The 20,751-nt window shown below is 41.4% G+C and overlaps 1 protein-coding gene across 1 annotated transcript in view; it reads right to left on the bottom strand.

Moving 5' to 3' along the window:
• TOGARAM1 (TOG array regulator of axonemal microtubules 1) overlaps positions 1-20,751 on the bottom strand; it is a gene marked incomplete at its 5' end in the record, with an annotated part of 73,614 nt that overhangs the window by 4,881 nt on the left and 47,982 nt on the right. Inside the window, 4 exons of the mRNA XM_034767902.1 lie at positions 3,890-4,079; positions 11,116-11,234; positions 16,159-16,285; positions 16,590-16,748. Of these exons, the coding sequence (XP_034623793.1) occupies positions 3,890-4,079; positions 11,116-11,234; positions 16,159-16,285; positions 16,590-16,748 (595 nt within the window). The remainder of the gene's footprint in view (positions 1-3,889; positions 4,080-11,115; positions 11,235-16,158; positions 16,286-16,589; positions 16,749-20,751) is intronic.

Raw genomic sequence — 20,751 nt, 5'->3', positions numbered from 1 at the left:
TTCACTTTCATCATCATGAGTCACATGCCACCAGCAGAAGGTTGATTTTACTTTTTGGTGGTTCGGGTTCTGTAGTTTCCACATCAGAGTGTTGATCTTTTAAGACTTCTGAAAGCATGCGCCACACCTCGTCCCTCTCAGATTTTGAAAGGTACTTCAGATTCTTAAACCTTGGGTTGAGTACTGTAGCTATCTTTAGAAATCTCACATTGGTACCTTCTTTGCATTTTGTAAAATCTGCAGTGAAACTGTTCTTAAACGACCAATAGGTGCTGGGTCATCATCTGAGACTGCTATAACATGAAATATATGCAGAATGCGGGTAAAACAGAGCAGGAGACATAATATTCTCCCCCAAGGAGTTCAGTCACAAATTTAATTAACACATTATTTGTTTAACAAGCATCATCAGCAGGGAAGCATGTCCTCTGGAATGGTGGCCAAAGCATGAAAGGGCATACGAATGTTTAGCATATCTGGCACGTAAATATTTTGCAATGCCGGCTACAAAAGTGCCATGCGAACGCCTGTACTCACTTTCAGTTGACACTGTAACTAAGAAGCCAGCAGCATTATCTCCTGTAAATGTAAACAAACTTATCTGTCTTAGTGATTGCTGAACAAGAAGTAGGACTGAGTGGAGTTGCAGGCTCGAAAGTTTTACATTCTTTTGGTTTTGAGTGCAGTTATGTAACAACAACAACAAAATCTACATTTGTAAGTTGCACTTTCATGATAAAGAGATTGCACTACGGTATTGTATGAGGTGAACTGAAAAATACTATTTCCTTTGCTTATCATTTTTACAGTGCAAGTATTTGTAATAAAAATAAAAATAATATAAAGTGAGCACTGTACACTTTGTATTTTGTGTTGTAACTGAAATCAGTATATTTGAAAATGTAGAAAAACATCCAAAAATATTTAATAAATTTCAATTGGTATTCTATTGTTTAACAGTGCGATTAAAACTCTGATTAATTGCTATTAATTTTTTTGAGTTAATCGTGAGTTAACTGCGATTAATTGACAGCCCCACTTATAATGCTTCGTTACTGTATTCTATGGACTCCGAAATCAAAAGGGGATATTATCATTTAGATGGGAGGTTAAATTAGTTTAAAAAAATACGTGTTTCTGTAGGTCACATAAAGTGCAGGTCTGTTAGCAGTTGTGGGAAGGCCTTGAAAGTATGCAGCTTAATTGAAAAATTGGACCTGAGAGCTAATTGATAAGATAGAAGGAAGAAGAGGACCAAAATATCAGGAATAGTTAATAAGAAGGAAAGACTGTATGAGTTAAACCAGCAATGACCCTGTCATAACTACAAAGGGAAGGGTAACAGCCCTCCTGTGTACAATACTATAAAATCCCTCCTGGCCAGAGACTCCAAAATCCTTTTACCTGTAAAGGGTTAAGAAGCTCAGGTAACCTGGCTGACATCTGACCCAAAGGACCAATAAGGGGACAAGATACTTTCATATCTTGGTGGGGGGAAGGCTTTTATTTGTGCTCTTTGTTTTGGGGGGAGTTCGCTCTTTGGACTAAGAGGGACCAGACATCAATCCAGGCTCTCCAATTCTTTCTGAACAAGTCTCTCATATTTCAAACTTATAAGTACAGCCAGGCAAGGCGTGGTAGTTTTATCTTTGTTTTCTCAACTTGTAAATGTACCTTTTGCTAGGGTGTTTACCTCTGTTTGTTGTAACTTTGAACCTAAGGCTAGAGGGGGTTCCTCCGGGCTCTTTAAGTTTGATTACCCTGTAAAGTTAGTTTCCATCCTGATTTTACAGAGATGACTTTTACCTTTTTCTTTAATTAAAAGCCTTCTTTTTAAGAACCTGATTGATTTTCCTTGTTTTTAGATCCAAGGGGGTTGGATCTGGATCCACCAGGAGTTGGTGGGAGAAAAGAGGGGGGATGGTTAATTTCTCCTTGTTTTAAGATCCAAGGGGTTGGATCTGTGTTCACCAGGGAGTTGGTGGAAGAGTCTCTCAAGGCTACCCAGGGAAGGGAGTTAGCCCATTGGGAGTGGTGGCAGCGGACCAGATCTAAGCTGGTAGTTAAGCTTAGAAGTTTTCATGCAGGCCCCCACATCTGTACCCTAAAGTTCAGAGCGGGGAAGGAGCCTTGACAGACCCCAAACCACCAAAACCTGTTTTTTAGCTAGTCAACCTTTAGCAATGACATCACTTATTTGTTAATGGCTATAAAAGGATAAGCTCTTGAAGAGTTCATTGCCAATACTTAACCGAGTTGGAGCTGGCCAATATTGGTGTAAGCACCCCCGGTTTAGCTCTTTTGTAAATGTTTTGATCAAATGTTTATAAATGTTTTGTTACAGTTTGAATGCAGTAGTTGCCTACTATTTAGGCTATTAGATGTGTTTAGAGGAATTGTATAAATATCATTCAGCCTTTGGATTTATCTAAGGAATTTACGGTTAAGCTAGTGTCTGGTGGAATCCTATATTACTAATATCTATAATAATAAATTCCAACGAGACACCACCTTACCAAGCAATCCAGATCAAACTGTATAACTGACTTTACCCCATTATTTACCACTCTAGCCATTTTTATGTCATCTGCAAATTTTACCAGCAATGGTTTTGTATTTTCTTCTAGATCACTGATAAGGATATTGACTAGCATTGGGCCAGGAATTGATCCATGCAGGACTCCATTAAAAGTAAAGGGATTCTGCTAGGGTTTTAACCTAATCTATTCTAGGCTGCTATTTTCCCCCTCAAAAATGGCATTCCTGAGTAAGTAGACTGGATGCAGCTACCTCATTGATACTAACAAATTAACTCTTGGGAAAAAATAGAAATAGACCTCATCTCCTTCAAGTCCCAAAACAAGAGTGAGACAGACTTTCCGGAACTATGCTGAACAGATAGTACAGAGGAAGCTGAGGAAAGTCTGGCAGTTGCTGATGGGGAGGAATCTGGGGGAAAGGGGTGCTGGATGGCTGACATCTCTACTGAGACAGATGAAGGTTTCGGAGTGGTGTCTTGTTTGGTGATCGTTCTAGTGATGAAGTGGGTGTCTTTGGGGGGGGTGTAATGAATGGTGTGGCATATCAGATGCATTAACTTTTCATTTCCTTGCTTTTTGCATTTTGTGTAAATTATGCTCTGTACAGAGCAATCTTAATTCACACACAACACAGGGTTTTTTGGGTACTAATTTTGATTGTACGTCTCTCTTTTATAGGTTTTCCTTACTTTTTAGAGTTAAGATCTTCAGGCAGGTATCATGTCTTCCTTTATACAATGCCTAGCACAATTATGCCCCAATCAAACTACCACAATAGAAATAAGGAAGCCACTGCAAAGATTGCTTAAGCTACTCAGGAGTTCTTTAGACTGATGCAGTCTACAGCTTCCTAAAATAAGATTTGGCAAAAGGCAAGTGCTCACACAGTGGTGGTAGAATTGTAATGAAAAGAAAACAAAAGAAACTCCAAACTGGGGAATAGATTTTTGTTTAACTCACACAAAGATTTAACATGTAATTAAGATGAGAATAAAACTGTTATAATTGGAAAAAATACTCCAGGATTAATTCTGCAATCAGGTCTTTGGCCTTCCCCAGTCTTACCAATCCCTTCTTTTTAAACCTCTACCTAAGACACAGCTCTAAGCCTCTCTTTTCCCATTTGTTTCCAACTATTTTTGTACCTCGTTATCTCCTCATTAGCCAGGCCTGCCCTACTCCCCACTTGCTCTGGGACTCTCTTGTTCGTCAGATTTTCATAATAAAAGAACAAACCAAGGTTTTTAGTAGTGAGAATCTCTGAAGCAGTACATTCTTATCAAGTCCTACAGAGAATCAGCATGAATCTTAATGGGCCTTTGAAAGAGGATGTTTTTATATACAGTTACCTTCACAATGTTCGCAACAACGAGGTCTTGATTGTTCTCTGTGTCTGATAACAGTTGTTTAATTCCATTAATTCTGTCCCGGAAGTCTTTTGCATTCAGTAAGCTTGTAATGACCTTAACATATTCTGCACTTTCTAGTGAATTACGAGCAACTGGTTTTCTTGTAATTTCACGTGCTTCTGTAATCTCTCTGTTGGGGGGGGAAAAAAGGATTACTGTTATTCGGTTAACATTCAGACCGGCTGGAACAATAGCCTGACGTTTACAGGCAGTCAACTTTCTCAGCTATACAAACATCAAAAACTAAATAGAAAAACTTCCTATCAAAGGCATTTGGGCATTTTAAAGTAAGTTATTTAAAATGAACCATTTCTTACCCTACCCGAACTGTGGCTCTTCGAGATGATGTCAGTGTGGATCCAACTGTAAGTGCACGTGCAAGCAAGATCAGCGTCTGTTGGGGCTGTGCATGCACCCTATGCCTCCTCGTGCTTCTGTCCGAGGGCATAAAGGTCAGAGTGCCCAGGGACCCCTGCTCAGTTCCCCCACCACTCACAGCCCATGTTCGCAGAGGAGTGGGAATGGAGATCCAATCATGGGATCTGCACTAATGACCCCTCTTCAAAGAACCGGAGTTACTGTAGGGTTAGGAACTGTTAATTCGTCGATTATATCTCATTGCTGATCCCAGTGTAGGCAACTGGCAAGCAGTGCCTCTTCTGGGTGGTGAAATGAAGAACATCAGCTGCAGCAGGCAAATGGAGATTGTAGCACTGCTCTCCCAAACTTGCCTGGCAGCTCAGTCTAATGCATAATGACAGACAAAAGTCAGTGGATTACTCCACATTGCCCCCATGCCAATCTCAGAAACTTAGCATATTTCTGAAGTAGGCAGAGGATGTTGCTGGAGCTCTGGTGGAGTGAGCCTTGGTCTTCACTGGGAAAGATGTACATAAGAACGGTCATACTGGGTCAGACCAAAGGTCCGTCCAGCCCAGTATCCTGTCTACTGAAAGTGGCCAATGCCAGGTGCCCCAGAGGGAATGAACAGAACACAGAATCATCAAGTGATCTCTCTCCTGCCATCCATCACCACCTTCTGACAAACAAAGGCTAGGGACACCATTCCTTACCCATCCTGGCTAATAGCCATTAATGGACTTAACCTCCATGAATTTATCTAGTTCTCTTTTAAACCCTGTTATAGTCCTAGCCTTCACAACCTCCTCAGGCAAGGAGTTCCACAGGTTGACTGTGCGCTGTGTGAAGAAGAACTTCCTTTTATTTATATATCCTAGATAATTGGTAACACTGTAAGATACATCATGTTATCCACTATTCTTTTGAACATCAAATGCAAGTGAGGTGCCTCAGGTAAGAACTTCATATGAATTCATTTGACAGTAGAAACCAGAGCCAAAGCCAAGGTAGATTTATGCTTATTTAAATATCACCACAGACAAAAGGACTGATAACGGAGCTCAATGACACCTTGTCGCCAATGGCAGTGAAATACCCCTGATTTGTCATCCTGGAAGATTTCAGTACTCATACTGGCAAGGCTGCAGATTCAGCTTCATGCCCATCACCCCAATCAGGGTATGGGCCGCCAACCACAGATCTCCAGAGTCCTCTATCCTGGGCCATTTGCTCTAGCTGGTTCCAGGTATAGCCCATTTTTATGCTATCAGCCTGAAGGTTGCGTCGCCAGGTGTTTCTTGGACGGCCTCTTTTCCGCTTGCCTTGGGGGTTCCACCGCAATGCCTGTCTAGTGATGATGGTTGGCTGCTTGCATAGTGTGTGTCCTATCCAGCCCCACCTTCTCCTTCTAATTTCTTCCTCTGCTGGAAGTTGACGGGTCCTCTCCAAGAGGTAGATGTGGCTGATGGTGTCTGGCCAGCAGATCTGGAGAATCCTTCTAAGGCGTCGCTCTCTTCATGTCCTGAATACAGCAACAGCTCTCCTGTCAACAATCGTCTCTGTCCAGCTTGCGTCCATCTTGTCTCGCTAATGCCTAGTAGGGTCAGGTTGTTGCTCCTCATCTCTGCTGTGACCTGCGCCGTCTTTCTTGACTCGTACATGGTCCTCACGTTCCATGTACCGATGGTAATCCTCCTGGTTGCAAGAAGGGTAATCGGCTTAGTGGCTTCCTCACGACTTTCACCACCCAGCGTCATGCGTCTTCGAGTTGAAGGCCCTTCTTTTTCCAGGCTAAAGTCTCTGTTATCTCTATTGTTGGCGTTTCTGTAGCAAGTTAATTTTTTACGGGGTGGAGTTGCTAGCCCCACGCCCAATCCTCCTCCTTTATCCTGACTTGGGACAGGCAAATGGCCCCAAAGGACCTCTCTGGTGGAGTTGCTGCAGATTCAAAAACCCCCAAAACTCATCTCTTCACGAACTCTCACAGGTCACCTCTGGTCCAACAACCCTCACAGCCGTTCATAACCTGGATATGATCTGCAGCCTAGATATCAAGATGGAAGACATTACAACCCAGACATGGTCTTGGACAGACCCTCACCTCATTAAGGCAGTGATCAGAGACCTTCTAGCATCCATGTAACAAGACTTATGGACTCCAAGAAATTCCAAAGCCTGTTACAGAAGACCAGCACCCCACTCACAGGACAAGGAGATGAAGGGCTCCCCACTCCAGCTTGCCGGCTCTCGCTGCTTGCAGATTTGCTGTGGCAGGCTCCTTCGACTGGCGTGGAAGGGCTCACCATCTGGCCATCCACGACAACAAGAGTGGGGGAGAAGAAGGGGAAACGGTTCATCAGCCCTGCATAACACTCCAGTAAATATGGGATGCTGATGCCAGGGCAAAAGGAGTGAACTGTGGGGGGTTCCTGGGTGAACCATAGGGGACTAGAGCAATAGAAGGGAGAGGGGGTTTGGGGCAACCAGCAGCTGGTGGCATACAGGCCGATCTATTGGGCAGATGGATTTGGGTGTTCAGGGCAGCAGAAGGGTACTGGTGGGAGCCAAGGGTGGTGGAGCAGGAGGAGAAGGGGATCTGATCTGCTTGTACCCAACAACCAACTGCCCATCTGTATTCCCAAAGTTCAGTACATTCACTCATCAAGAAGTTCTGGATACCCTAAAAGAGTCCTGGCTTCTAAAAGAGTCATGAACAAGTGATAACACGCCTGACCAATATAGCCAATGCCTCATTCAGAGAAGGAATCTTCCTTTCCTCTTTCAACCATGCAATAGTCTGACCAACACCGAAAAAACCCACCCTGGATACTTTAGTCCTAGCCAACTATGGCCCAGTGTCAAACCTCCCATTCTTAAGCAAGCAACCAAGCAAGCAAAAGGCCAACTTATATAAGCTCATCTAACGGAAGCCAACATTCTACACCCAGCGCAATCTGGATTCAGGCCAGGACATGGAACTGGGACTGCTTTAGTGGCATTGATGGATGATCTCCTCCTGTCAATGGATAAAGGACAGACATCCATTCTCATCCTCCTGGACACCTCTGCACCAATTGACTCTGTGTGGGAGACAAAATCTTCTCCTAGAATGGTCCGAGCTTAGGGAATGAACTTTGTCAAGAACTAAGGACCATCACAAATCTCACCACTTCCTGCATTCCTCTGACCTGCCTTCTCTAATAATCACGTAGCAACAGGTATATTTATTTAATAAATATATTTTAATAGGAGAACAAAACCCCACCAAAACAAGACATTACACTGCATGTGCTTCTCGTTCTGGAGGGAGGGTGAGGGGAAAAACACCACATGCCAGATGCATAATCACTTTGCATATTACTTTAATAGAGTACGCTCAAATAGTATGGTGATCAGTTTGGTATAAAAACCTATACAGAACAGATGACCTGTATCTTGGAACATCCAACTATATCCAGGAATAAATTGGGACACTGCCTAAATGGTATCAAGTATCAGAGGGGTAGCCGTGTTAGTCTGAATCTGTAAAAAGCAACAGAGGGTCCTGTGGCACCTTTGAGACTAACAAAAGTATTGGGAGCATAAACTTTCGTGGGTAAGAACCTCACTTCTTCAGATGCATCTGTTGTTTTTTTACTGCCTGAATGGGTTGGTTCTGTCAACATACTAAACAAAGCTCTGGAAACGTCCAGTAAGTGCAACGACTCCCCCAGTGAAGAGCAGGGAAAAAACAGGAAAACTCATGAGACCTTCTTTGTAGCCCCTTTCAGAATGCTCCTTGCTTCATCTCACTCTGAAGACAGTCTTCCTTCACTTCAGCCAGAAGACTGAGTGAGCGTCGAGCACTTAAGGCTGACACTCCTTACTGACTTTCAATAGGGTCATGGTGGTGTGGAAAACTCATGCCGAATTCTGTGACTGAGACATAAGTTTCAGAGTGGTAGCCGTGTTAGTCTGTATCAGCAAAAAGAACGCGGAGTCCTTGTGGCATAAGTATTAGCTGTGAGATTGAGGCTGTAAGTGCTGAGGCTACCAGTGCAAAAAGCATCATGTCAAAGTTGCTGGTGCCAGTTTTGACAGTATCCTCTTCGTTGCCTTTCTTCTGCTGCCTGACCCCAGGGCGTGGTGTCTGTTCGAGGGAGGGCTGGCCAATGCCAACTCTTTCAGAGCCACTTGGGTGGTGGTTGTTTCCTCTGGATCCAAAGTGACTAGTATGGATTGTTCAACCAGATGTAACTTGAGCCAAGCCTCCCTGGACTGCGGGCCCTGGAGGAAAACGCTCAGCACGCTACGCACTTTGGGATACAGCTCTTCCATAGGAAAAATAGGCAATGGCTGTGTCTGTCAGTGAGGGGAATGATGCCAATGCACGGTTTGAACCCTGATGGCTTAGAGTCTGTCATGTTAGCACAAAGAGCCTCGCCCCACCGTACGGGTGTGGGGAACTACTCTTTTCTTCCTGCAACATCCAAAGTAAAGAAAATAGAGGATAAGAGTGAAGATACATTCTCTACACCCAAGTAATCAAGAAAACGATGAGTTTGAAGCGCTACAGTAATGGGTTAGACACTTGCTGGGTTCTATCTCGCTGCCACAAGCAATTCAAGGGAACAGAGATGTCTGCAGCCACCCTTTATGACCTTCACATGTGGCTCCAATGGACAATGCTATTCAAAAGACTTCAACCTTGTGCACATGAGGTGCATGCACACCTACAGGGGGGATCCACACTGACACATACTCAAAGAAGAATTATATTTAACAAAGGAACAATAAAATATGTTACAAATTCATGTGCAATTCCTTTTACTCAGTATACTTTTAATATTGCTTCTCGGACCTCTACCTTTCTTCTCTTTTTTCAAAATAGCTTCCAATGGTATCTATAAAGCAAGTGAAGGTGTGATGGGTTTGTATTCAGGTTCTAGCCTACGCTGAAGACCGTACTGTCACATCTTTAAAACTATTGTTACCCACACTGGCTAAACTAAAGCTAGCATAAGTATGCCTACCTCTGCTACAATCACACCTTCATCTGCTGTGTAGATGTAGCCTAAAAGAGACGACTAAAACAGGAAGGAAAACTATTATACTTTCCACTAGTATCCAAAATATCAAACATCACATTTCAATCCAATGTGGGGTCCATGCTCTGTGTATTATATATAAACTATTTATATTTCAAATGGTTATTCTTTTACATGGCCATGTTTACAAATTAGGAAACACAGATTAAAGGCAAAACAGCTGTTGAATATTTGGTACACAGATAGCACATGTTTTGGATACAAAAATGTTATCTATCTAGCGTATGTAATGCAATTTAGTACACTGTATATGTGTATTTGCTCAGAATCTCTATTGCTTTACTAGGTGCTCAAGAGTATTGAGTAATTGGTTTGCTACAGTTTATACGCTCTCAAAAGTCCAGAAACTGTTTGCTTCTACTTGCAATTTGTTTTACGCCTGTAGTTTTAAAATGTATTTAGCCACACCTTCAATATAAGTTTGTTTGTGACATTTCCTAACAATTATCAGTATTTCGAATAAGTATCTGTCTTCTCAATGCTTGGGGTAGTAGCTACCAGAATGTAGCATTCCCCTGTCTGAATCTAAATAGTTTATACCAATGATGAATCTGGATTGTCAAAAAACCAAGGGTCAGTATTATAATGATTAATATCAGAGGGGTAGCCATGTTAGTCTGAATCTGTAGAAAGCAACAGAGAGTCCTGTGGCACCTTTAAGACTAACAGAAGTATTGGGAGCATAAGCTTTCATGGGTAAGAACCTCACTTCTTCAGATGCAAATTTGACACCATCAGATCAGGATTAAACAAAGACTGTGAAAGGCTATCCAACTACAGAAGCAGTTTCTTCTCCCTTGGTGTTCACACCTCAACTGCTAGCAGAGCACCTCACCCTCCCTGATTGAACTAACCTCGTTATCTCCATACTGATTTATACCTGCCTCTGGAGATTTCCATTACTTGCATCTGAAGAAGTGAGGTTCTTACCCACGAAAGCTTATGCTCCCAATACTTCTGTTAGTCTTAAAGGTGCCACAGGACCCTCTGTTGCTTTTTAATGATTAATATGGGAGTTGTGTAAACGTGAGGCGTACTCCTCTATTTTTATCATGTGACAATACTGCCATTTAGTGATTTTTATCAGACAAGTTATCCACTGACCAGCTCAATTACTTATGGACTAGTACGGTATAATCAGAATACTGTTGACAAGAGTTCAAAGAGCCCATTGTAGAATTTATATGCGATTTATTTTAATTATTTTGAATTAGTCTCCCAGCCAATAATGTAACTTCTCCAGTGGAGTTTAGTCATTATCAGATTAATGATTAAGCACTATAAAACATATGTACTGATATTCTTACTGATATGGTCCACCACTGAGTAAGAACTTCAGTTAATCCAATGTCATGCACAGAAAAAGTAAAACCTTTAAACGACATTTACAGTAATAGTGAAGCACTGTATGTGAACAAAAGGCACGGCAAATGCTCCTTCATAAGATACATGTCTTTTCATAGGCAATCCGTGAGTTAATTACCACTTAACTGCACAAAGCAGTAAGTTAGTTATTAGTAAGAAGTTACAGCCTCCTAACTAAAAGTATTTACTTGAGACATATCAAGTTCTACCAACTTTTTTCTTTTTTTAAGTTCCATTCAAATCTGACAAATATTGCCATGAACATTGCTACAATCTCTCCCCAGTGGTACTGCAAAGAATATTTCCTGGAGATTAATTACTAATAGAGTATGTAATTTAGCAAGACAATTCTACCTTTCAGTGATATTGAGAGCATCTCTCGAAGTGGATGATGACCTTGAATGTCCAATGCTACCAGTATGAGAACGTCTTCCTTTGGCTGACGGTGTGTCTAGAGGCATCTCTCCTAGGCCCTGCAAATATGACAGTAAATAAGAGGTTATCCAGTAATGTGCTGTGGTGTTGGAAGCTCTAATAGCAAGCCTAACGGCTAATGAAACTGCAGTAGCAAATAGTTCACTTGTTGCAACCGAAGCAATTACAGATTAGATTTGCTTTGTGTCTTTTCATTGACACAATCTGTTTGTATTGTACTCCAAAGCAATAACATTCTACACTACAAAATAAAATGACCATTTATCCGTAGTATTAACATTATTCACCATTGCAAAGATTTCAGAGTAACAGCCGTGTTAGTCTGTATCCGCAAAAAGAAGAACAGGAGTACTTGTGGCACCTTAGAGACTAACAAATTTATTAGAGCATAAGCTTTCGTGGACTACAGCCCACTTCTTCGGATGCATATAGAATGCATAAAAGAAGTGGGCTGTAGTCCACGAAAGCTTATGCTCTAATNACATTTAACCCAATAATTGCAGAATCATTAGGAGCTTCTAAATGTGAAGATGACAGTTTGACTCCTCATTTTCAATAAATTGCATAGGGGAAAAGTCTGTTGTGACTTTCTCCTTTGAGGACTTAAACCTGGGCAGGGATCAAGCAGTGGCAGTTGATGGAGTTTAGCTTTGGGTAGTTTTGGCTATCACCAGTGGATGTAGCTTTGGCATATAAATCAGGAAGGCTGGAGGAGGAGGGGATAACTTAAACAAGGAAACGAAGAGGTGAAATAGCAGTGTTTTAAGTATCTTTCCTACTTATGTGAATTTAATTAATATAAATAAATAGTGAGTTTATAGTCTTGCATCTTTGCAATGAGAAGAACAGGAGTACTTGTGGCACCTTAGAGACTAACAAATTTATTAGAGCATAAGCTTTCGTGGACTACAGCCCACTTCTTTTATGCATTCTATATGCATCCGAAGAAGTGGGCTGTAGTCCACGAAAGCTTATGCTCTAATAAATTTGTTAGTCTCTAAGGTGCCACAAGTACTCCTGTTCTTCTCATTGCAAAGATGCAAGACTATAAACTCACTATTTATTTATATTAATTAAATTCACATAAGTAGGAAAGATACTTAAAACACTGCTATTTCACCTCTTCGTTTCCTTGTTTAAGTTATCCCCTCCTCCTCCAGCCTTCCTGATTTATATGCCAAAGCTACATCCACTGGTGATAGCCAAAACTACCCAAAGCTAAACTCCATCAACTGCCACTGCTTGATCCCTGCCCAGGTTTAAGTCCTCAAAGGAGAAAGTCACAACAGACTTTTCCCCTATGCAATTTATTGAAAATGAGGAGTCAAACTGTCATCTTCACATTTAGAAGCTCCTAATGATTCTGCAATTATTGGGTTAAATGTCTGAGTTGTGCAAATACCTAAAATAAGGAGCTGTTTCCATCCCATTAAATATGTTAGTTACAAGTTTCGATGCCAACTATCAAATTTCTAATTCTTCCTTTTGGGAAGCTGTTAACTAGTTGGTTTTATGGGGCAATTTTAAATTAATCCACTTGTCTTAAAAACAAGAATTTAAAAAGAATACCTATTGTATTCTGTAAAACCCTTTTGAAATAGTAAGTACAGTACAGTACAGTCATGTCTGGATGCTAAAAGGGATGGACTAATGTTGGTTATAAAACTAGGTTCTCAATGCTGAGCTTAAAACTCTCAGTGATTTAGTTTGTTCCCTCAGCCTGTGACCACACTGGCAAATTCACCACTGTGCAGCTGCTTAAATGTTGACAATGGTGAAAACTGTAGTGTAGACATTATTTAGGACTTTTTAGTCCCTGTCATCTGATCTTGTTCCATAGTACTGAAACAAGTACTTACACCAAAACACTGAGGCACAATTACATCTCTTGCTATTTTATTTTATTGTAAGTCACTTTATGCTCCTCACTGTAAATTATTAATTTGTTTTACATGTAACTTCGCTTTTCAAGTCATCACACAAGGTACAGAACGTTGGGCAGTCAAAGGAACTGACTACCACAAGTCCCTTCAAAGCAGCAACCTACCAGTGGTTGCATCCCTCAGGGTGCATCAGTAAGAACAAATGTTTTAATAATAAATTATACACAATTTAAGTACATATTTTTCTAGCTAAGAATTCACTATTGAATATTAAAGTGCCAGCTATGTGCTAGGAGCCATAGAAGACAAAGATAAGCCCCTGAACACTAGTTATCAGAAATGTGAAATACAACATCTCTCAAGGAAGTTGCCTAACATGCTGTGAGACCTCTTGGCAGCAGTATTTTTGAAGATGGTAAAGGGTTTTCAGTACACTGGATGATGGACAATGGTAGCTCTTGGGTCCCACAGATTTGGTCTTCACCCTGGACAGTGTCTGGGTAACAAAGCCAGCTAATTGTGCTGAAACTACCTTATCTTAAACCGTGGCAAAATGAAACCTGTTCGGTGGAGGCTGTTGATAGGAGGTTTCAACTGCCTGTTTGTTGAGGGAACTTGTTCAGAAGTTGTGGACCAGATTAAGAAACCTGGAGAATGTCTACACTGCAATTAAAAACCCATGGCTGGCCCATGCCAGCTGACTCAGGTTCACGGGGCTCAGAATTTGGGGCCGTTTAATTGTGATGCAGATATTCAGGCTCGGGCTGTAGCCTGGGCTCAAAGACCCTGCAAGGTGAGAGGGTCCCAGAGGCTCCAGCTCAAGGCTGAATATCTACACCTCGATTAAACGGCCCCTTAGCCTGTGTCAGCTGTGGGTTTTTAACTGAAGTGTAGACATACCCCAATGTCCTTTTTGATCAGGTCCTTTCTAATGAAAGCCATGTGTCAGAGGTGATTTCCAAGTGTCTATTTCGGTTGTGCAATCTGTGCAACCTACACCCTTACTTATTCTGATGTGCCCTCCGCAAAGCAACATGCTCCTTCCTATCCATGAGGCAGGATTATTGTAATTCCATTATAGCAGGTCTCCTCTTTCATTTGTTCCTGGTTCAGAGGCAGCAACACATCAGCTCAGGTTTAAGCAATGTGAGCATATTACGCTGTCTCTGCATTCTTTACACTGGCTGTTAAAGTGGCAGACTGACTATAGAGATAACTGGTTTTAAAGCTTGTCCTCAAAACTTTGAGCCTCATCTTGCCCATCATTTAAGGATCCCAACACTGTCTGAAGCCAGCAATCATGGCTTAGCTGCAGTGGATTATGGGGTAGGACTCGTCCCAACCACAGATCTAACTCAATCCATCTCTTTCCTATTTATAAAAAAGTACCTAAAAATTACTTCCATCCCAGATGTCCTCTACTGACCCCTTATTAATTATTTTATACCCATGTGTTTGCTTTTTGGATTTAAAGAGGATTATAATTTTGTTTGTGTATTTTAACTTACTTTTATGTTGTACAGAATCTGTCTTGCTAAAAGTGGCATTTAATAAATAATGATGAAAGTATTTCACTGTCTTTTCCTTTCTTAAAATTGGTATGCACATTAGTTGTTTTTGAAGAGGGTCAGACTGATACCAGTGGATACTGAAGTCTTAACAAGCTCCCCAACACTGCACTGTGAAATGTATGCCTCCGTTCTCTTCAGAAGGGAGTATCTCTTGCAGAGAGAGAGGACACAGCATTTTTAGGCCCAGTCTTTGGCCTTGCCACTGAATCAGTCAACAAGCAATAACTTGGTACCAACTGCCATGGTGCTTTGTGCGATGTGGACTACTCTCCACAAGGAAAATGGCTATTCATTGGGCTACACAGCAGTAGAGATTGCTGTGTACTACTGACCTGGGCCAGATTAGAAACAATGACCAGCAGGTTCACAGATTTTTAAAGCCAGAAGAGACCATCGTGATAATTTAATATGACCTGCTGAATAACGTAGGTCATAGAACTTCATCCAGTGATTCCTGCACTGTGCCCAATAACTTGTGTTTGGCCTAGAACATATCCTTTAGAAAGATATCCAACCCTGACTGAAGGCATTAAGTGATGGATAATCTATCGTCTCGCAATCTGTTCCAATGGTTAAATACAATCACTGTTAAATTTTTCCGGCGGTTGGATTTGTTACACATTTGTCTGCTCAATTATATAACCCTCTAGTAGGAGATAACCTACACAGGGTGAGAGTCTTTTTAGACCAGGGGTAGGCAAGCTGTGGCACGTGAGCTGATTTTCAGTGGCACTCAGACTGCCCGGGGGGGCTCTGCATTTTAATTTAATTTTAAATGAAGCTTCTTAAACATTTTTAAAACCTTATTTACTTTACATACAACAATAGTTTAATTATATATTATAGACTTGTAGAAAGAGACCTTCTAAAAAGGTTAAAGTGTATGACTGGCACGCGAAACCTTAAATGAGAGTGAATAAATGAATACTCGGCACACCACTTCTGAAAGGTTGCCGACCCTTGTTTTAGACCATGATCAAGTCTTCTTTCAACTTTCTCTTTGATAAGCAAAAAAGACTGAGCTCCTGAAATCTCTCATTGCAAAGTGTTTTTCAGACTTTAAATAATTTTTGAAGCTCTTTCATGAACCCCTTCCTGTTTTTCAATATATTTTTTCAAGTGCAGATACCAGAACTGGACACAGTAGCATGTAATGGTCTCACTAATGCCATATACAGCGGTAATACCCCCTCCTTACTGCAATATCCCCATTTATACATCCAAGGACTGCACTGACCCTCTTAGCCACAGCACTGCTTTAGGAGCTTGTGTTCAGTGGGTTATCCAGCTTGAACCCCAAGTCCTTTTCAGAGCCACTGCTTTACAGAAGCAGATCTATCTGGAAGGTATGGCTTACACTCTTTGTTTCCAGAGGAATGGCTGTATTAAAAAGTACATCTGACCAGTGGCTCACCAGTGGCCTTGTATCACCTTATAGATCCCGCAAGCCGTTTACTCTCCCTACATTTATTTTTTCTAACCTGTTAGATAAAAGCTTTTCCATATACCTTTTGACGTAGATTGCTGACAGACTCCTTAATGTAAGGTAAATCCTTAGACGGCACATACTTTTCAAGCATTTTGTCAAAGTCTGGGTGAGTCATCAAACTGAAGAGCATCTTTCGACCATAGTACCTAAAATCGTAGCAAACCATTTCATATTAACCTAGAAATATTAGGGAAATTTGGACCATTACCATATGTCTAATTGATCACAATAGAACATATCTTAAAATGTAATTTTCTAAGTGCAGAAACACCGTCAGATATTCATATGCCCTCACCACCTCCTTCAAAGAAACCATACTCAAGAGAAGCTAGTTTAGGTACATAAAAAGGTGAAAAAACGCTAGTTTAGCAGTTAAAGAATGAAAATAATCTTTAGTTTCCATCTGGAACAGTTATTTGCTATATATAAAGTATACTACTACCTACTGACCTTGTTTCTTGTGAGCCATCCTGTGCAAACTTGGCTATGGCAGGTAAAGTCCTGTCAGTAACATCCTTAATTCCAGATAATATCCGTCCTGGTCCCATTCGTTCCACCACATCTGACAAGTGCTGGGCTGTGCATCTTCTCACTGCAGTGTGCAAATGACTAGAGGAGAAACAGTCAGATACAAATGGTCACTAATGACCATGGAAAGAGCTATGCTATATTTTCTCACTCTTTCAATGCTTACTGAAAGCCCCATGTTTTAAATTCTTCCACTCAAGCTGCAACTCTGCTCTACTGACCAACTGCTGAAATTCGGATACTTATTTTAACTTTGTACAAAGAGATGTCCATTTCCACTCCATGGCACCAAATTTTTTAAGGGAGACTGGAGGATTAAACTTCATTTTATTCCTACTCATATAATACCACATACACACTAGAATGCACAATTAAAATAGAAGAATAAATTTCACTTTTGTTTCAAGTCATTTTTACTTTCTGGCTCTCCTACACTGGCACACTGCTGCAACAACCAAGTTGCAAATGCTGACGGAAAACATTATTCTTTTAGAAGTGTCTTTTTAAAGCAAAGTGAACATTAATTTAAAAGTAATCTATTTTAAAGATGAATAGTAAGAAACATACCTTCCAACACAGTCACTAACTTTATTACCAACAAATTATTGTGCTCTAAAACATTCTACACAAGGATACCAATCTATAGAGTCATTTACAATAAAACAAATCAGCATCTTTATTATCCTTTCAAAACTCCACTCAAGTCTATTTTCCCACCAAAGGTGGTGCCAGGAAGTCACTACCTTCATGCAAACAGAAAATTCTCACCCAAAATTTCAGAAGCATGCACCCAACTATTATGTATCTACATAGAAGCGCAACTGCAAATTAGACATATGCAATTCTGAATATTCAGGCCTCTCTTCCCAATTTTGTTATTTTAGCCTCCAGATAGAAATTTGATACTGGGGCTAGCACAGCACTTACAGACCTTATTGTGAACAGAGCAGTACGACATTCTAAACAATACATATATAGCTTGTCAGTCACACGCTAAAGAGAAAAAGGACGTTTAGAAGAGAGACAAAGAAAAGAAGTGACTTGTGGGCTTGGCAGAAGTAAAGCACAAGTAGAGGAGCAATTCCTATTGCATGGATTGGAGGGGAAAGACAAGGACTAGATCCAGGCTGGAGGAACTTAGTGAGCAGGCAGGGAAGGGAACAGATCAAGTGACAGATTGGAGAGAATCTATGGAATGCTATCAAGATTAAGAGGGCAATTTTTAAGTGGATTTGGCACTTGATAGGAGTCTCTGTAAGTGACAGAGAGTTGCAGGGGATGATGCAATATGTAAGAGCAAGAGTAATGTCGCAGCACCAGTGAGCAAAGAGTCCTCCAGTCTGGAAGACCAGGCTAATCAGAAGTGCTTCTAGACAAGTAAAAGCGTCATTCTGCCTGTCAGACAATGCAGCAATAGAAGAGAGGGGCTAAGTGATCTTAGGCACAGCAGCTGAGCTGCCCATCCTCAGAGAGGAGAGTGGGAGTGGCGCAAAGGCCTGAGCTGAGTCTGGCATAAAAGGACGAGAAGTGGCTGAGCAAAGCAGTAGAACAGAGCTCCCAGTCAAAGCGAAGGTAATGGACCTAGCTGATGTCAGTTACACAAGAAAGGCCCTAGGGCATACCTGAGGCTGAAGCACAGTTTGAAGGCCCTGTCTGTTAGTGCTCGGATCAGAGGTCTGTGGTGACTGAAGCGTGGAGAGAGTTGATGCGAGCTTTTCAGGTAGTCCGATAGTTCAAAGGCGAGCAACAGTTTAATTTTCCAGCGACAGTAGCAAGTCTGAGTAGCAAGTTTTAGGGTATATCTACATTGCAATAAAAACCTGCGGTGACTCGGGCTTGCAGGGGCTGTTTAACTGCAGTGTAGACATTTGATGGGCCAGCCTCGGCTGTCTAATTGCAGTGTAGACATACCCTTAGAGTCTTGCAAACTTGGCAGCAATGGTGTAGACATACCCTGTCTTGCAAACTTGGCAGCAATGGAGCTGCTGCAAGACAGAGTTTCTTTGATTTTATGAGGAAGCACAAAGACTGTAAGTTGCAGTCACATAGTTCAAAGATTATTTTTGCCAAGAAAGTGAACAATGGTGAAAACTGCCTAACCAAGACAAAACATGCTACAACTTACTGAAACTGCAAAAATACAATTTGATTTGATCTTAGGTGGGAGATGGCCTCTCTAAATTACACGGGTAACACTACAATCTTGTCATTCCAGCTTTAACTGCTGTTGCCAGGGCCAGGCATGATTTAAAAAATCAATCCTTTATTTACACACTATTTAAAACACTTTTTAATAGAATTATGTAGACAGACTTCATTTTTTAAAATTGTCAATATTTGGATCAATTGCTCTTTTTGGAGGGGCGGAGGGATGGGGTGTTCAAAATTCCAGCTGAAAGCCTGGCCAACTAAATGTAACGCACATGACACAGAAGAGTATAAAGAACACGAGAAACTTTGACCTAAAACACTTCCTCAGCAGACATGGTTTTCATGTCAAAAAGACAATGTTTTGTTTAATTTGCAGAAAGCATGAAGAGGTTTCTGATGATTGCAATGCTCTTGCAAGAAGATGTAAAACCTTTCTAGTTTCTCTTATATGTTCACAACTGCTCTGCTTCTTGGGTGAAATGCATGGTAGCAGAAAACGTCACCCTGTTCTCAAGAAGCTCCAATTACTCTATATAAAATGTAGCATGAAGAGATTCCAATGCTGGCTCTTGTTTAACCCTGTTTACACGGATGCTAGACATGATTTTAAAATCTCTTAAATTGAAATACTCCAACTTGCAAGGCACAAGTGATCTAACCTTGGATAAACACCCACTCACAGAGGTAACACAATGTCTTTTGGGAAAAAATGTCTCAGAAAAAGTATACCAGAAAGTAGATTTATTACTGTGCTTGTTGATATACTGTGCTGAAAGCTCTGTCACTGAGAAAGAGTCAGCATACATCAAATTTGCTCAGGATGGGGAGCCTTATACTCTCCTTGCTGACACAACAAACTTGGAATGTGGCAGTTAATAGTATCCTACAGGGAATAAAAACAGCCTTCCGAGCTGGGGTCAATTGTAACTTGACCTAAACTTAGATGGTGCAGTAGTGAATATGGACTGTTCAGACAGTTCACAGGCCAAATTTAGACAAGATATTCATGTTGCTGTGCAGTGTGTCATACACAACCTTGAGCTTCCTATTCTGGATGTTAAAGAATTCTTGTCCTTATCTTAAAAGTGCTGAAGATTATTTTGAAGGTCATATTGAAAGACACTTTGGAATTTTACTGTATAAGTCTTGAGGGGATGACAACTCCAAGTTTTTTTCTGATGCCTTGGAGGCAACTGATTTATCTGGGAAGTATGCACCATGTCGATTGGGTTGCCAGTCAGGTCAGAACACAATGAAAGCAATGTTAAAAATAGGGACTATTACTCATATTGCAAAAACTGAGTCAAAGCAGAAGTCAGAGTCAGAGTTTAAGGCCAGAAGGGACCACCAGATCATCTAGTCTAGCCTCCTGTATATCACAGGTCACCATCACCACCATCATCCTCTTCCTCCCCCCACCCCCACCCCAATATACATAAAATCCAACAACTGAAATTAGACCAATTTATTACAACCCACAGGAGACTAGACTGTTCTGTGCCATAAGCAGGCAGGGAACAGGAGGGACTGAGGTCCTCACAATGGCCTGGAATTGATTAAGTGAGATATACCCAGATAATCCTGGAAAGTGACCTGCACCCACATGCTGCAGAGGAAGATAAAAACCAAACAAAAAACCTAATGTCACTGACAATCTGACTTGGCAGAAAATTCCTTCCCAACTCTACACGGGGTGATCAGTTACATGCTGTGCATGTGAGCAAGAACCAGCCAGCCAAGCACCTGAGAGAGATAATGCTCAGTACCACCTCAGAGCCCTGGCCTTGCCTATCCAATCTCCCATTTCCAGCTATGGCTATCTCTGATGCTTTAGAGCAGTGGTCTCCAAACGCATCCCCCGCCGCGCTGCAGGGCCGGATCTACCATTTTTGCCGTCCCAAGCAAACTCCCCCCCCCCCCCCCCCCCCCCCCC

The sequence above is a fragment of the Trachemys scripta genome, chromosome 4 (assembly GCF_013100865.1).
Source record: "Trachemys scripta elegans isolate TJP31775 chromosome 4, CAS_Tse_1.0, whole genome shotgun sequence".
NCBI classification, from domain to species: Eukaryota; Metazoa; Chordata; order Testudines; family Emydidae; genus Trachemys; species Trachemys scripta.
This window is presented reverse-complemented; position numbering and strand designations above follow the sequence as displayed.